The following is a 17,881-nucleotide window of genomic DNA, read 5'->3' as shown; positions in this document are numbered from 1 at the left end:
GATTCAGTTTTCTGCTTGGTAGTCCATTCTTTATAAACATTAATAATTCTACGATCATCCTATGTACTCATTTAAGTCACGTTTTTTCCCATTTATTCTCTAATTTCCTGATTCAGTCCCAGCTTTTTTATTTAATTAATGCAACAGAAGCTCTGTAAAAGTGCTGCAAGTTCCCTCACTCCGAGTGAAACGATAAAAATGTGTCAATCTAAGACATTCTTTTAAAAGATCCCTATAATTCCCTTACCTAAATCGAAACGTATGAAGAAATCCCTATCCAAAATCTCACAGTACATAATCATGTGGATAAATTTTTCATTAGCATTTCCTTTTTTGCTCTTGTGTCCTTCTGTGTTGATGTGTTTCATCGCTGCTGCTTATATATAAATTATTCCTCCAGGGATGGAATAAAAGTGAAGTTTCGTTTCAAATTCAAACGAGTCTTCCCTCTCTTCGGACTCTACTTAAAAAAAATATGTGTTACATTTCATATATATAAAGTTTGTCTTGTTTACTTTTAAAATTATTTTTTAAACCTGAAAAACTAGAAGATAAAAATAATCATTATTTCCATTTTCCTTCAGCTCACATCAGTCATTGGTGATTGACACTAAATTTCCCTTTTGGATTGCAATATTCTTTGGTATTTTTCATCAAGACCTCGTCAGTCACCGGTGACTGATAGAATACTTTTTGTTCAGGCCGCGTCAGCTACCAATGATCAACAGTTCGCATTCGACGACACTCTGGCCTCAGGTCGCATCAGTCATCGGCCACTGACCCGCATCAATCATTGGTGATTGATGTATGTTTTTCGTCCAGACCTCGTCAGTCATTGGGGACTGATGGAATACTTTTTTTACAGACCGCATTAGCTACGCATACCAAATGTTTACTTTGCATCCAAGCCTCAAGCCACATAGAGATCAAATACAATTCAGATCAGAGACCAGACATTATATTTCAGATACACATCCGAGATCTTCGACATGATATTTTCATTTCTGCTCTCATTAATTATCGGAGATTGACCAATATTTTGATTCAGCCCTCCTCAGTCACCTCAGTGACTGAATTCGCTTTGTTTAGGGCGCGCCAATCACTCGTCACTGGAGATGCATGAGTGCAAAAAATATTTTCTTCTATCAATAAAATTTAAATAATTTGGGTTTCATAGAAAAATATATCAGATATCATTTGTTATCATCAAATCTAGATATCCTTTGTTATTCCAGAAACTTTCATTGAATATTTTTGAACTGCATTGAACTCGAACCGAAGACAACAAACCGGAAATAAAGCATTTTTAAGAGTATGCATCGCCCATATATAAATAATATAAACATACAAGACAAATAAATAGATACAAGAAATATATCAGAAGTAATAGATGTCGTTTTATCACAACCTTAAAAATATAAAGAGTCCTTAGTTCATAGATGAAATGAGATACTGCGGACTCAACGGAAAAGAGGCTAATTAGGTATGGCGCTTAAGAAATAATGTAATTATAAATAATATAATTATAAAATTATAAATAATATAATTATAAAATTATAAATAATGTAATTATAAAAGTGCATGGATTAAAACATCGTTCTATTGGTCATACTTACCAAATGCATTTTTGATTGTGTAGCAGAGCAGAAATGGGAGAGAAGCGTGCTCTTTGTCTATGTTGAATTTTGACATAGAAGCTACGAACATTAGGCTTGACAGGAAAGGCGTAGCTACTAGTGCTCCGTAGATAAACGTGCAGCTCACAACAGCAATTCCGCTTTCGATATCACTTGCAGAAAATTTCATTTCTATAGTGTAAAGACTTCTGAAATATGTAAAAAAAAATCAAACCTTACTTAAAATGCACTTCCCATAAAAACCAAAACAAAATATAAACAGTGGGAATGGTCTTCTTAAAACTTTCTGGCGTACTCTTTAATAAACTTGCCATGTCAGAGAACGTCTCATATTGCATTAGAGTATAATAGTTAAGAATTATTAATTTTTGGTATGAATTTAGAAATTTAATTGGATTTGCCTTGGCGAGTTATTTGGCGATTCATCCCTGGCATGTGGTTAACAGTATCCGAAAATTGAATTTATGTTTTAGACTCGTTTTCCCAACCTATTGCAACCAAAATTTGTCACTAAACCACACTTGTAGTCACAAAATCTATACCAAATTTGCATCTTTCTGAAAGTGCAGACTGGCAGTCAGTCAACCCACAGGTGAATTTGAATCAAAATTTGATAAGGTGTATACATTATAGATGTTAAGTGTATACCGAATTTCATCTATCTAGCTCTCATCGTTTTGTAATTATCGTGTTAACTTAAATTCAAACAACCAGATTTCCTCTGAATTTATTTTATCAAGATTTGAAAAAAATCTGCACATTTGTTGCAAAGACTGTATACCAAATTTCAACCGTTTAGCTTAAGCCGTTTTGTGTTATCTTTATCACAGACAGACAGACGGACTTTTTCCAAAAATGTGCTTATCGAACCCAGGGAGTTCTAAAACGCGGAGATTTTTCAAAATCTCCAGTTCGAATTTTTCGACGATTATTGTACTTTTTCTATTCTTCGTACACGAGAAAGTAAAAAGTGACTTACTTAATGAGTGGCGAAGAGACACGTCACATGCTCCAACTGATTTGCATCAATCTGTGTTGAGCGCTTATTGGAAGAGCAGTTTGGACCGGATAGCATTGTCGAACGCGATTCCGATGGAATTTGAATAGATGCCTATAGAACCTTAATCGATGGGATTTTGTCTCTGGTTATGATTTCGAGGTTAAGTTGGATAGGGAAGACATGAATGAGCTGGTGGATAAACGTGGGCTGAACTGCCGAAGCCCATATGAAGCTGCATTATGTGTCACTGCAAACAGCTGCGGAGGAGATTTAGTCATGAGAGGAAGAAATAATAGACGCAACAGAGTAACAACCTTCCAATGAAATAAGGGAGATGCTGCAAACATAACAAATCATTGCATCTTATGTTGAGAAGCAATGACCTGATAAGGCAGTAGCTATGAGCATTACAAATTCATTTAATGATAATTCTGTCTCATGTTCACCAAATTTTGAAGCTTCTGAAAAGACAAATGTCTGAAGTCATTTTGTAAAAATGGAAACAGAACGCATTGTAAATAAAAAAATCGCAATATTATAAGTTTGTTTGAGTATTTTTTTTTCCGGAATGAAATGTATTGTTTTGTTTAATATGGTTTACTAAGGGGAAAAAAAGAAAAGAATTTTCGCTTAAAGACTCAGGAACGAATTATGCTTGTTAAGCAAGATTTCACTATATAGCTAATATGGTGAGGATTGTCTTAAAAACTGAATAAAGAAATTTAATTGTGAGAATTTCTTATAAATTAAATCTTTCAAACGAAGTCACTGAACTTGCAATTAAAATCACTTGAAAACGCAATGAGCTAGATAGGTGAACTTATGCATGCTCTGTTTTCAGCAGAATAGTAGTTTCACATCAAACTTAAAACCAATTCGTCATGAAGTTGGCTGCATATATGTGTATGCAAAAATTTAAAAATCTCATTACGATGCAAAGTTAAAAATAATTCCTTGATTCTGACAGTAAAATTGTAGAACTATATCCGATTTCGGGTTCATTGGGCCAAAGAAAAGTGATCCAAAATAGCACATTTGGTTGTCTTTCTTACAAAACAATGCTAGATCAGAAATACATCCTGTTGTAGAGTTACGTAAGAATCACAAGTTGGCGACGAAAAATGAAGAAATGCCAGTTCAAACTTCACGTGAAGAAGACGCTACAGAGGTCGAAAAGTATAGGGAATTAAAAAAAACATTAAATAAACAGACATCAATTTATATGTCAATATAATATGTTCAATTTATATGTTTCATTCCTTTAATTATTTTCACATATGACTACAATAAAATAAGTAGGGTAAAACGAAAACGGTCTTAAAATTATTTTTTCGATTTTAGTTTGGTAATAGTGCGTAAAAGTTGCATTTTAGGTTCAAAAATAATATTTAAAAATTTGATTGCAGTATTACATTATCTTGAGGCGCCGCAAAAAACTTAAAATCTGTAAAAAAAATGGAAAATATGGAAATTTTTAAAAAGTGCCTTTAAAAATTTTTCTTAAATTTTATTTTGGTAATAGCGCAGAAAAGTTGCCTTTTAGGTTCAAAAAGAATTTTTTAAAAATTATGGTTGCAAAGCAACAATATTCCGAGCTACCGTAAAGAGTTTAAAGTTTGTAAAAAAATGAAAAATTATAAACTTTGATAAAGTAATTTCATGAATTTTTCGTTCATATAATGTTACAAAAGATGATTTTAAATACAAATATAAGCATTACAACTGGAAAAAATTATTAATTACAAAATATAAAAATAAAAAAATATTTTTATGGCCAATTTTGCGTTTCTTACTTCTGTATCCTTCATGATTGCAAATGTTACAGTTCAAAAAGGCTTGTTTCTACTTCATTGTCACATTATACTACTTTCTAAAATTAAATTTTGGCATATTTACACGTGAGTCAATTTTTGCTCTTATGTATACGTCTCGTGCGATTGAACCACAGACATTTTGAGCCGATTCGGCCACTAGTTTCACAGCTCTTTTCACGGCTTGCATCTGACAAAGAAGCCGAGTAAAGCCGATAACCGAGTTCCCTATACTATTTGGTTCAGCTTCAGATGCCTTCTGTATAATGTTTTAACTTAATATTAAACCGCACAGGCACTTGGTATTTTATCACTTCTTGTCTATTTGATTGATCTGGTTGACTTGCCTCTTTTTGTAAAGAACACTGTTTGTTTGTTTGTTTTTTCAGCATTGTCATTTTCGCCAGTAATCGTTTCTGATGCACTAGTATTTTTTGCCCGTTCTTGATTAAACTTAACTATTCTCTACAGTTCTTTACTCTTTCTTTCTTCTTTCTTCCTCAGAGCGCTTGTGATAGCAATAGCAATATTACATATAACCATTTTCCTGTTAGAGCGTTGATCGTTTAGAACCTTTTATTCCGTAACTGGCACTTTTTTTCTTTTATACAAGTCAGTACTATCAAATAAACGTCTAGTTTCTTCTCTAAATTCTGTGAGGTTGGAATTAAATTTATTTGAACATTTTCTGCATAATAAATTCCTGTATTTAGCATGATAAGCTTTTATCATTTGAGAAATTCTGTTGCTAGAAGCAATGGGAATATAAGTTATTGAACATAATTTTTCTATTATGGGAACTAAAGTGTCACATATTTCGCTTACAGAAGGATCCTTTTCTGAAGCAATTTCGAGGTTATGTCTAATATAACAGTAGCACTAGATTCGTAAGTCAACTTTAAGCAAATCACTAAATTTCCCAAAAATACAACACTCCAATATACACACACATAAAAAAACTAAAATATCAGTTACACAATAGAAGGAATAGATTGAACTGAACTCGGCAAAGCTATTGATTTGAAACCAGCTCTGTCCTCGTCACTGGACGCAGAAAAATCTCCACTTTGCCTCAATAACAACCGCTCCGGCGACGAGGGAAATCTTTATCAAGGAGTAATAACTCCGGCGACGACTCATTGCCATGCCAGTACAATAGTAAAACTGTTTTTATACTTTTATTCATAAGACAATGTCTAATGACAGCTTTTTATTTCATAATCGAGGCAAGAAAAATCCTTAAGAAGTGGCAAAAAATGTTTTTTAGGAAACTTTAACGTCTTTGCGGCACCTCAAGATGTACTCTTCTTTATGATTTTTATTTATCTTATCTATACCAAAAGATAACGTTTCCGCGCTATAACAAATTAAAAATTAAAAGTTGATTATTTCGTAAAAAAAAAAAAAACTTTAAAATGTAGCAAAAATTTCAAGTTTATAGAATTTTAACGTCCTTGCGTCAAGACCTACTCCAATATTTTTCATATTTAGAATTTATTTTATCTACACTAAAAGGCAACGTTTCCCCGCTATTAGAAATTAAAAATTCAAAAATTTATTTTTTCGTTCCATCCTATTGTACAGTCGTTAGCAAAACCAGCGGGAGTTGTTTCCTCAAAACTTTCTCGCATACACTGTTATAAACTTGACATAACAGTGAACCCCTTGTATGTTACTGGCTTACAACGGTTAGGAAATATTAACTTTTGGAGTAAAATTAGCATTTTTACTGAATCTATCGTGTTTTCCTTGGCGAGTTATTTGGCGATTCATCCCTAGAATGCGTTAATAGTACCCAAAAATCGAATTTGTGTTTTAGACGCATGTTCCTCAACTGATTGAAACAAAATTTTGTCACAAAACTGCACTTGTAGTTACAAAATCCTATACCAAATTTGATATATTTAAGGCACTGCGTTTTTGAATTACAGTTTTGGCATGTTTCTGAAAGTACAGACAGATAGACGTTCAACCCTTAGATGAATTCGTCTCAAAATTCGATAGGTATCTATCTACATTATAGATTTTAAACCTGTTAACCGAATTTTATCTATCTAGCTCCTTTCGTTTTGTAACACTTATATTCGAACATATGAACAGATGTTACTCAAAATTAGATAAAAATCAGCAAATTTGATATAAAGAACGTATACCAAATTTCAGCCATCTAACTCAAAGCAATTTTGAATTATTTTTTGTCACAGTCAGACGGACGAACGTTTTCTAAGAATTTTTCTATACTTCCTCTATACTAAGTATGCGAAAAAGAAATAAATCAAATTAGGTGAATTAGCGCCTCATTAGAACAAACAATTTTTTTTTATAAATGTTTTCAATAGCTGCAATTTTTTGGAACACTGAACTTCGGCTGTTTTGCATTTAAAACCCTTAAATGCACGGCGTTGTAAATCTGCATCGTTTGTTTAAAACTTCATATCTCTTTATTTAGCAACATTTTTATAGTGTTTTTTTTATTTTAATTTTAATTTTACCAAGTTTCCGAACACTACTAGAATCTTTGTCAGTTTATGTCTTTATCTATGACAATTTTCATTGTTCGCGCGCTATCTGAGTTCATTTCGGCAGATGTTACGAATAAAAACTATTTATACAAAACGTAATAAAAATACAAATGAAAAATTGTTTTTATATAGAAACATGAGTAAGTCATATCACTGACTCTCCGATCTGCCCGAAGGCACACGGATAAAGAAAACTGAATGACCGAACCACCACAACAGTAACACTGGCGGGAACTGTGGTTGAGTCCTAAGGGCCATCACCGACCACGGTACAACCCTTCCCGAAGGAAGTACGTCCCGTTATCGATGGGAGGAGCCAGATCCCCTACCTTTTTGTGCACCCTTCAGTGTGGCGAGATCCAACCACCATGCCAGAAACATCTCATCCTCATTTCGAGGTGCCCCGCGGGGGTTTAGAAACAAGAGTAAGTCAACCATCTAACTCTCCGACCCGCCCTAAGGCACACGGATTTAAACCATAAAACTGAATGACCGGACCGCCGCAACAGCAATTGGCGGGAACTGTGGTTGAGTCCTAAGGGCCGCCACCGGCCACGGTACAACCCTTCCCGAAGGAAGTACGTCCCGTCATCGATGGGAGGAGCCAGATCCCCCACCTATTAGTGTACCCTCCAGGGTGGCGAGATCCAACCACCATGCCGGAAGCATCTCATCCTCATTTCGAGGTGCCCCCCCCCGAGGGTCTAGAAACAAGAGTAACGAAAGTGGTATAGATTGTCATCTTCTGGTCCATTTTTCAGAAACATGTCATCTTCTGGATCATATCGCGTTTGTATCTCTCAGCGCAATCGAAGCATCTGATGCCCATATGCCATTTGTTGCAATCGATGCGACTGCTGCTCACATCGCATATGTTTCTAACATTGCAATCGAATCGTCTGCCTTCCAAATGTTTTATGAGCGATAAATTTTTTAGAGAGCTTTGCTTTATACGAGCAGCATGTAATTTATTCATATTCCCTTAACATTCCCAACACAAACCAAGTTTCCTGTTTCTGCTCTAATTTTTTTTATCACTAAGCTAAAATGAAACGTTATGCTTCTATTTTTAAAGATATAAAAGGTGTCCTAAAATTAATGCAAAATTTGAATTTTCCACCATTCGTGCAGTAAGTGATGGCAACCCTATTAAAAACCAACTTCACCACAAATGATAGTTTAGAGTTAGAAGAAAAGGAGCGTTACACAATAGAACGACGTCTTAACGCAAGATTTGAATTAAATAAAAACACAGTTTTCTCCTCTTTAAATTGTTATTTTTTTTATGGAAACGTAATGTACGCAGAATAGGGTTATGTATGAAATAACACATAGGACAAAGAGCCGCCATGACTTTGCTGGCACATAGCACTTTTTTTGTCGAAATTTCCCATGCCATGTTGCATAAATGTGGCAGAATTTCGTTTACGCGAAATTCTGCCACATAAATGTGGTTTGTGTGTGGCCACATAAACGAAATTCTGTTGCATAAATGTGGTTAAATTTCCTCCTTCGAAGCACGCGTGCTTGTGCTCTTCTTGGCATAGACCTTTTATTTCCAATAACCCCGTAAAAAGAAATCCAATTGTGTTAAATCGCATGATCTAGGGGGCAAATTCTCAAATTTTTGAACTATGACTTCCAGATTTTCATTATTTTTGAAATATTGTTCAACAATGAAAACATGTTGTTCTGTCGTCTAACTCTTCATTTTTACTAATCCTAAACTATCAGCTATCAAATGGTTTTTTAATAATACTACCAACACTTTGGTGCACTAATGGTGGTAAATTGAAATCTTGTGTTAATTTTGGAACACCCTTTAAATAAAAGGTTCATTTTCAACATCTTAATTAATAGAATAAACTCTACACATAGATTTAAAAAAAAAATACTTTTTTAGATTTAATCGAGGCATTACTCCTAGGATCAGATGGCTTGGATTGTTTAAATACCAACTTTCAATTCCATTTGAGTTCATATCTTATAAATATTTTTGGTATAATAAACGGCAACCACAATGCTATCTTCTAACAAACATAATATTTCAGAAACTATGAAAGTTAAAGTACAAATAATTTAATTCTAGTTTTATAAAAAAAATTATAGTGTCCTATAAACCTATTTAAAATGCTTGGAAATCTAATTGCATGTTTAATTGTGGGACAAACTGAGTCTGGTAAATATCCTTAGTGCGAAAAATTAAAAAAAACAATATTTATGATAAATTGTTTAAACAAATAAAATGGCGTTATGCTCATAGTTCTCTTTGGTTTCTTGTAAAACAAAGACAATGTATTTATTAAAGAACTTCCTAAAGAATACAAAGAGACAGATTTGATTAGTATCGATGATTTTATGCATAATTTAAATGATAAAATTGCAGAATTATATTGTGGCGGGTTGTAATGAGCGCGGATAGAACCTGGGACCTTGTGGTCCACAGCCGAGTAACATGACTTCAATACAAAAGCAAGTGCTCGTGTAGCGTTAACTGGTTTATAGGCTTTCACCACAATATACTGTAATTTCACACCATTGTGAAAGTACAATGGTGTGTTTTAATATACAAAAATAAGTGTTGTTTTAATTTTACAAAATTCATTTCCTAAATGTAAAGTTATGCGAGATATTAGCTTGAACTCACACAATTTAATGGAATTTAAAAATTCAATAGGTATGAGTCAAATTAATTGCTTTGGAAGACAACTTTATACAGGAAATTCGAAATTTATGATGGATCCATATAAAAATCCGACAGAGGAACTATTTAGTTATTAGGTGTTTGCATGTATTTTGATCATTTTTTTCATTTTAAAAAGGTATTTATTGAGAAAAGTGGTACAACATATATCAAAAAAACAAAATATTTTCGATCATTTTCTATACTTTTTTCCTCTTTTCGTCCAATAAGTCTTGCAACTGATTGTCTTTGAATTTTTTTTGGGTCCTCAAGGCCGTTCTTTGTCATTGACATCGAAATCTCCACTCTTAAATAGTTGAAACCAAAACCGACAACTGGGATATGACGGAGAGCGTCGCCATTAGTTTCTAAAAGTGTCTGATGGGCTTCGGTAGCAGACTTTTTCAAATCAAACAAAAAAAGCAATGATTGTCGAAAATGCAATTTGGAGCGCGCCACGACTGGAGTCTATACACTGAATAACTTAATACTAAATGGAAAACTTTCAAAATGATAACAATAAAGTAATAATAAATTGGTAAAACCCAAAACCATTGTTTATATAGACAGTTAAAAAAAACACAGCTAAGGCATAAGATGATCTGAAGTCAAAAAAATTAATCATAAAATGTATGTAAATATTTTGAAAACAATGTTAAATGAACGCTGTTGTCAGCATCAGATTTTAAGCCTAAATCATGATATCAGCGCTAGTGTTGTGAATAAGAAATGTCTGTGTTATTTCTACGATAAAAAATATGTTTTAAAAGTTGGCATACTTTATATTTCATATGGACATTACTTTATATCCACTGATGGAAGTACTGTTGCTGAAAATTGTAAATAAAACTTATGTTGAATAAAGCTAATGAATTTTATAAAAGAATTTGTATTTATGTTTGATCAATAAATATACTTTGTTTTCATCCAATGTCGTAATATTATTTCTGAGGTAATATTCAAATAAATAGATTCATTTTTTTATGCGAGTTCGCAAATTGTACAGACTAAGTCTATGGCAAAGGATACCGATGTGCTCTGATTCGTTTAAGCCTTGGCATCTTTTTTGGCAATGTTTTGCACTCATAATAGTGTAGTTTTCGCTTATTTGGCTCAAACCTTTCGCCTTTCATTAGTTTTATGGAAGATACGAGTGAATATCAACACGATCTAATTTTTATTAATATAATTGTTTTCTCTGTATATTTCTAGTAATACTACTAATACTAATTAATAATAGTAATAATAAATATTACGAATAATACTAGTAATACAAGTAACTAATGTTGTTTATGCACAAAAGTATAAAAACTAAATGAAAGTAATGACTCAACATATAATGCAGCAATTAAATAAATCTTATCTTTCTATGATTTTCGTGCCTTTATTAGATAATTCATGCAGTCATTGAAACTTGTTGCTGAACGTTTGTTACTTTCCCAACAACTACATATGGGGAGATGAATACTTATTGCCCAAAACGTATAAATATGTAAGCTTTAACGGAATATGTGATTTCGTAGCTAATTTTTTTAGTTATATCAAAATAATATTAAAAAGAAACACAAAAAAATATTTTTAATAAATTGTAATTTTTATATTTCCTGAATTTAGGTTTCAGGATTTGATCTTTTCTGCTGTATATGTGTTCCAGATTAATATTACATGTAAACCGTAAAAAATAAGAGGGCAGATAAATTCACAAATTTTATTTATTTTTATAAAAATATATTTCGGTATGGCATCTTTTTGGCAAAACATTGCCAAGGCTTAAACCAATCAGAGCACGTCGGTATCCTTTGCCACAGACTTAGCCTGTACAATTTGCGAACTCGCAATTTTTATCAGTGTTGCCACTCATTTTATATTTCGCACTTCCTGTTGTCTTTTCTAATTATGTAACTTGTTATTCAGATAGCGATACTGGCAACGGAAGAGAAATTAGTGTAGAATTTCATCCATTTTTACGTTTTTTTTTATATAGTTCCTGTACATAATGTAAAATAAATAGTTTATAGATAAAAGATCGTCTTCAGTCACAACAAATTGGCGTCCGCGACAGGACAGAATTCTGCTTTCGAAGAATTCAGAACTATAAAATGTGCAGGTACGAATAATTTAAATTACTGCTTATGAGTTACGATATGAAGTTTACGAAAGTGATTTAAGTTTCAGAAAGTACATTCACTTTATTTTCTTCTTTATAAACATACATTAAGAATTTATTACGAATCATTTTAAGAAACTATTTTAAGTTTCATGTGAATATGGATGCTTTGAAAACAAAACGAAAGTCGTTAAGAACTTCGTTTACGGCTACGGCGAACAAGTTGAAGGAAAGTTTGGCGAAGAAAGAAAACGCCAAGGATGGCGATAAGCTGCGTGCATTGAACATTACAAGATAAATTCTTACGTTTAGATGAGATTCAGAATAAAATTTCGTCGTTACTTTTAGAAAATATTGACACTGCTGCCGAATACGAAACTGATTTTTAGGCAGCGGAGGATTATAGAGATAATTTTCTTGAGCTTAAATCCAAGCTAGAAACTCATGAGTGATACTGCTCCTGGAGTTACGACTACTGCTCCTGGAGTTACGACCAATGCTCGTGAAGTTACGACTACTGCTCCTAGAGCTCGTGAAATTACGAATACTGCTAGTGAAGTTACGACTACTGCTGCTAGAGTTACGACTACTGCTCCTAGAGTTACGATTACTGCTCCTAGAGTTACTACTGCTCGTGGAGTTACGACTACTGCTCGTGGAGTTACGACTACTGCTAGTGAAGTTACGATTACTGCTCCTAGAGTTACGACTACTGCTAGTGAAATTACGACTACTGCTTGTAGAATTACGACTACTGCTCGTGAAGTTACGACTACTGCTCCTCGAGTTACGACTACTGCTCCTCGAGTTACGACTACTGCTCCTCGAGTTACGACTACTGCTCCTGGAGTTACGACTACTGCTCCTAGAGCTCGTGAAATTACGAATACTGCTAGTGAAGTTACGACTACTGCTCCTAGAGTTACGATTACTGATCCTAGAGTTACGACTACTGTTCGTGGAACTACGACTAGTGCTGGTGGAGTTACAACTACTGCCTAGAATACGTGACAGGAAATTGCTTTCTGAGCTTGCTTCCAGAGGAATAAAACTTACAGATGCTGGAAGAGATTCACCACCTATACGAGTTCTTCTGGGAGCTGATATACTTGGAAGCATTTTGACTGGCTGAATAGAAGTATTATCTTCAGGAGTATCTGCAGTTGAGACCTTGCTGGGTTGGACAATTTTAGGACTGGGAAAGAAAAAGGAAGTTGTTAACCTAGTCACATTAAGCTTACAAAATATGGACGTGCCTAAAATGTGGGACTTGGAAGTTTTGGGCATTGCAGATCCCCTAGAGAAGATAAATGAAAGCCTTCTTGAAGAAGAAGCTTTGACCCATTTTAAGGAAACAATTAGGATCTGTGAAGATCAAAGATGTGAATTGTCTTTACCATGGCTAGCTGGAAATCCTGCTCTATATGATAAATACGACGCAGCAGAATCCAGACTTCGTACAGCAACTAAGCGTTTGATAAACGAAAATTACTTTGAAGCCTACGATAACGTATTTAAAAAGTGGGAGGCAGAAGGTATTATAGAAACTGTCCCAATAGATCAGCTTACCAAGGAAGTCCATTACCTACCTCACAGACCCGTCACTAAGCTTCAAGCAATACCACAAAGGTTCGCCCAGTTTTCGACGCTTCGTTCAAGAAACCGGGATTTGCCTCCTTGAATGAATGCTTAAGTGCGGGTCCAAGTCTTATACATAAAATACTGCCTTTACTATTAAGATTCCGTTCTGGTGCCATAGGTGTAATTGCAGATGTGAAACAGGCCTTTCTACAGATACGTTTGAGAACTGAAGATAGAGATGTCCTAAGATTTTTATGGTGGGAGAACACTGGATGCTCGGAAATAAGAATTTATCGTCATTGTCGAGTAGTCTTCGGCGTTTCCTCCAGCCCTTTTCTGCTGAATGCCACTATAAGTTACCATCTAGAACGAGAAAAATTCCAGACAGAGAGCCTCAGGAAGACAATTGGTCATTTAAAAGAAGGATTCTACGTGGACAGTTTAGTTACGATTGTTAATAACGCTACAGAACTGGAACAACTGAAATCGCAATCCATACAAATAATGAAAGTAGACGCATTTGAATTGCGCTGTTGGGCTTCTAATATCTCTAAGGAAGATCAAGATAAGCAAATGGTACTTGGCCTGAGTTGGGATGTAGTCAGCGACGAACTCTCTTGCAAGCTACCAGCAAATATAGATTGCACCCAAGAAAATCCAGTTACAAAAAGGGTATTGCTATCTGTGACCAACAGTGTATACGATCCGATTGGCTTTACGGCTCCAGCTTTATTGTTACCAAAATTACTTATGCAAGAAGCTTGGAGAGGAAAAATAGGCTGGGACGAGGTGTTGCCTGTAGAACTTGAACCTAAATATAGACTCCGGGAGAAATCGTCACAGTTGAATCAAAGAACCCAAACCGAATGAATTGGCCTTTGGCTCAAGTGATCAAATTGTTTCCAGGCAAGGACGGCGTGGAGCGTGTGGCTAAATTACGACTAGCCAGTGGTGAGATCATACGACCGTTTCAACGAATTTATCCTTTGGAGCTCAGCGCTAGTGACCATCTCATCGAGGGCAACCAAGGAACTGTTAATAATTTTTATTTTTGTAATGTCATATATAAGATTTTGAGTTTGTAATGCAAGTGTGTAATAATTTGTTTATGTTTTGTATTGCTTTAAAGTGTTTGTCTGCAATACAAAAGGTGGGAGAATGTTGCCACTCATTTTATATTTCGCACTTCCTGTTGTCTTTCCTAATTATGTAACTTGTTATTCAGATAGCGATACTGGCAACGGAATAGAAATTAGTGTAGAATTTCATCCATGTTTACGTTTTTTGATATAGTTCCTGTACATAATGTAAAATAAATAGTTTATAGATAAAAGATCGTCTTCATTCACAACAATCAGTAAATCAATTAAACAAAACACTTTTTTTTAAATCCATTTTAGCTCTTTCTTAACCTACCTTATTACAATTTTAAACTAAATAAGAGAAATTCAGAATTAAATTTAGATAACTTTCATGAGAAATTTAAACTTATTTCATAATATATAGAATTTTAACTTGAAAAATACATTTTTATAGCAAAACTCATAGAACCCAAGACAAATATACATAGTTCATTATATAAACCAGAATTAAATCATTTAACGCATGATAGGCCTGAAATGAAAATTGAAGGACTCACGGATATATTTTTAGGGGAATATTATCAATTGAACGTATCCTCTTCAGAATTTTTATAAAATTGCTAATATTTATTTAACAAAATATTGATTTGAAATGCTTCCATGTCTTACACTTGTCATGAACTTTTTACACTTTTATGAAGCCTTTCAAATAATATATATATATATATATATATATATATATATATATATATATATATATATATATATATATATATATATATATATATATATATATATATATATATATATATATATATAACGTACGTGGCACAGTAATGGAGCTTATTACTAATTGTCGAACGACAACTGTGAAATATAAACAAAATATCCTACGAATTTCAAATTACCTCGTTCATTGAATATGTTTGCAGCTGTACTGAAACAAACGCTTCGCTTAGCTAATTAATTGAATCGCAAAATATCATTAGATGTTTCTGGAGATAGTTTATCTCGTTACCGAAGAAGACATTCAGTCAGAGGAAAGAAGATAGAAAAGAAATCAAAAAGTGCAATCAAGTGAAAAAATAGACTTACCCGTTGCCAGATAAGTAATTGACCTAAAAATCTCTAGAAGTCGGTCAGTTCCAAAAACTCTCTAGAAGTCAGTAATACAAGTTGTATACAAGAAATGCTAACAAAAGGCTTTTAAAGTTACAATAAAAAATTGTCACGTTTATATTTGGCGAGAAATCTCTCCAAAAGTTTTCAATTTTGGGGCTTAATTTTAAGTCTAGCCATAATCATTATGACTTGCCTTCGGAAATCGATATTCATTTCTTCCAAAACAATTATAAAAAATGTTTTTTTTTATTATCTTAAGATTAAAAAAATTACATTTTAATGATATAAATTTCATATAAGTACAATTTCACTTTTAACTATAATAATATTTTTTAATTCAGTTTTATATAACATCTGAAACATTACTTTTAAATGCTAAGATGGAATTCAAACACTCAATCAAAACATTCAAGCACGTACTTTTGCTAGTTATTCAATCTGTAGTAGGATTTTCACTCCCGCTTTTATTTCGTAATATTATTATTCATAATTAACAGCCTAAAAACCCAATAATCTTGGCGAACAGTTTGTTCGCCAAAGGCTTGCGTCTATTAATAACAATGCATTAACTTCATAACAATTCAAAACATCAAAAAAATATATACGCATCTGATTATTTCATCTGCTAATAGACTACTTAATATTCTAACATCATGCTTCAACTATGGTAAAGAAGAAAGAGGAAATAATATTTAGAACATGATAGTGAAAGTTGTTATGTGATACACACACCGAGTGCTCTGAGGGTTTAATATAAAAATAAAAACAAGATAATCAATTTCCTGAGTGAGCATGCTTTTCTAGCTTCTAATGTCTCGATACAGATAAAAACAGCTTCTTATTAAAAGATTGATTGCTGCTGCGTTTAATTGATAAAAAGAAACATTTTCTCTTTATTCGATTTCATAAAAAAATCGAATTACTAATTTTTTTATTAAAACAAGTTTTACAGCTTATTTCATTCAATGTAAACAAAGATTAAACAAACTCTAACTAAGATTTTATCCTCCATCGTGTTAATTCAATCTCATATTCAAACAATGCGACAAACAGGCGACAGAGTTTTGAACAGATTTTACTCAAAATTTGATAGCAATCTATAAATCTGGTGGCACCATCCACCACAAATTTCATTCGTTTAGCTCAAAATGGTTCCGGCTTACCGAATTCACAGCAATTATAATTCCAAAAACGTGTTCTTTGCATTCTAAAAGTCTAAGATTCGTTAAGATCTCGACTTCGTATTTTCTGACGATTATAATACTTTGTATATGTATACTTCTTATAAGAGAAATTTTTTTTTTAAGTTAAAATTTCGGTTATTTAATTCTTACTATTAGCTCACACTCTCTCCTTATACATCTTGTTCAAATTTTCAATCGTCAATAAAATACTTTTTATTCATCCACTCAAGTTCAAATACATTTTTTTTAAACTTGTAGTGGATGACACTTGTTATTAATACAGCTTTTTTTAAATATTAATTAATTAATTAAATCTGTCCAGTCATTTCTATTTCGTCGTCAAATCCATCATCATATCTCCAAATGCTCTCCAAGTTTGTCGTCAAGTTCTATTTTGCCACTTAAAATTGTAATTCTGTCATATGTATATACATTCCTATATTAATTGTAATTATTTAATAAAAAGTAACTAAAATAAAAAAAAATTGTTAAGCTAAGTAGGAAAAAAATTCTTTTTTATATATTACTTGTTTTTAAATTAGAGTGAATTAACATACCATTTGAAAAAAGCTTTTAAAATGATCATCTACTACCGAAAAGGTGCACCATATTTGTTTGCTGTAGATCAACGTCTGCCATATTAAGCATCTTATTTTATTTTTAATCATATATATGTCTCATGCCACAATTTGCAGATAGCATGTCAACCTGTAAACATGATGTGAGAAATCAAGCAGAGCATTTTAGGAAGATAAAGGGAAATTTACTTACTAGATTCGTAAATAAGGAGATGCCAGTTTCAGAAGCATTTCTGCATTTTCTGATGTCAAATGTTTCAAGAAGACTTGGAGAGTTTGAGAAATGAGATAATCATGATAGTATATGCATTGATAAGGTTCAAGGTTTTCGAAAATCATGCAGTATTTGGAAATGAATCTCAACTCCTTAGTATATGCCCTTGGAATGTCAGGTTTATCGAACGATCTAATGACCCACTTTTAAATCTAAAAGGCATCTAATCAGTAATCATTCAATTCGAGATCGTAAAAAAATAATAAGCATGTAAAATCTAAACGTCAGATTTATAAAATATAACAAAGAACCGAAACTTTGCCAATTAAAATGCAAAGGAGTTTCGGATCTGTGTTCTGG

At 33.1% G+C, this 17,881-nt stretch overlaps 1 protein-coding gene across 6 annotated transcripts in view; it reads right to left on the bottom strand.

Moving 5' to 3' along the window:
* The window catches only part of LOC129989284 (monocarboxylate transporter 2-like), a 28,020-nt gene extending 10,454 nt beyond the window's left edge, over positions 1–17,566 (bottom strand). For 4 of the 6 annotated variants that reach the window (XR_008785748.1, XM_056097719.1, XM_056097713.1 and 1 more), the window contains exons 1-2: positions 2,617–3,109; positions 1,617–1,825 (exon numbers count right to left, since the gene is read on the bottom strand). Coding sequence is in view for 5 of the 6 variants with exons in the window: in XM_056097719.1 (XP_055953694.1) it covers positions 1,617–1,806 (190 nt within the window). In the remaining variant the exon portion in view is untranslated. Of the gene's footprint in view, positions 1–1,616; positions 1,826–2,616; positions 3,110–15,518; positions 15,726–17,500 lie in introns of those variants that run through there. The other 2 variants (XM_056097714.1, XM_056097716.1) reach the window with 2 other exon arrangements.
* Between the last annotated feature and the right edge of the window lie 315 nt (positions 17,567–17,881).

The sequence above is a fragment of the Argiope bruennichi genome, chromosome 10 (assembly GCF_947563725.1).
Source record: "Argiope bruennichi chromosome 10, qqArgBrue1.1, whole genome shotgun sequence".
Classification (NCBI taxonomy): domain Eukaryota; kingdom Metazoa; phylum Arthropoda; class Arachnida; order Araneae; family Araneidae; genus Argiope; species Argiope bruennichi.
Note: the sequence above shows the minus strand (reverse complement) of the source record. Positions and strands in the feature narration are given on the sequence as shown.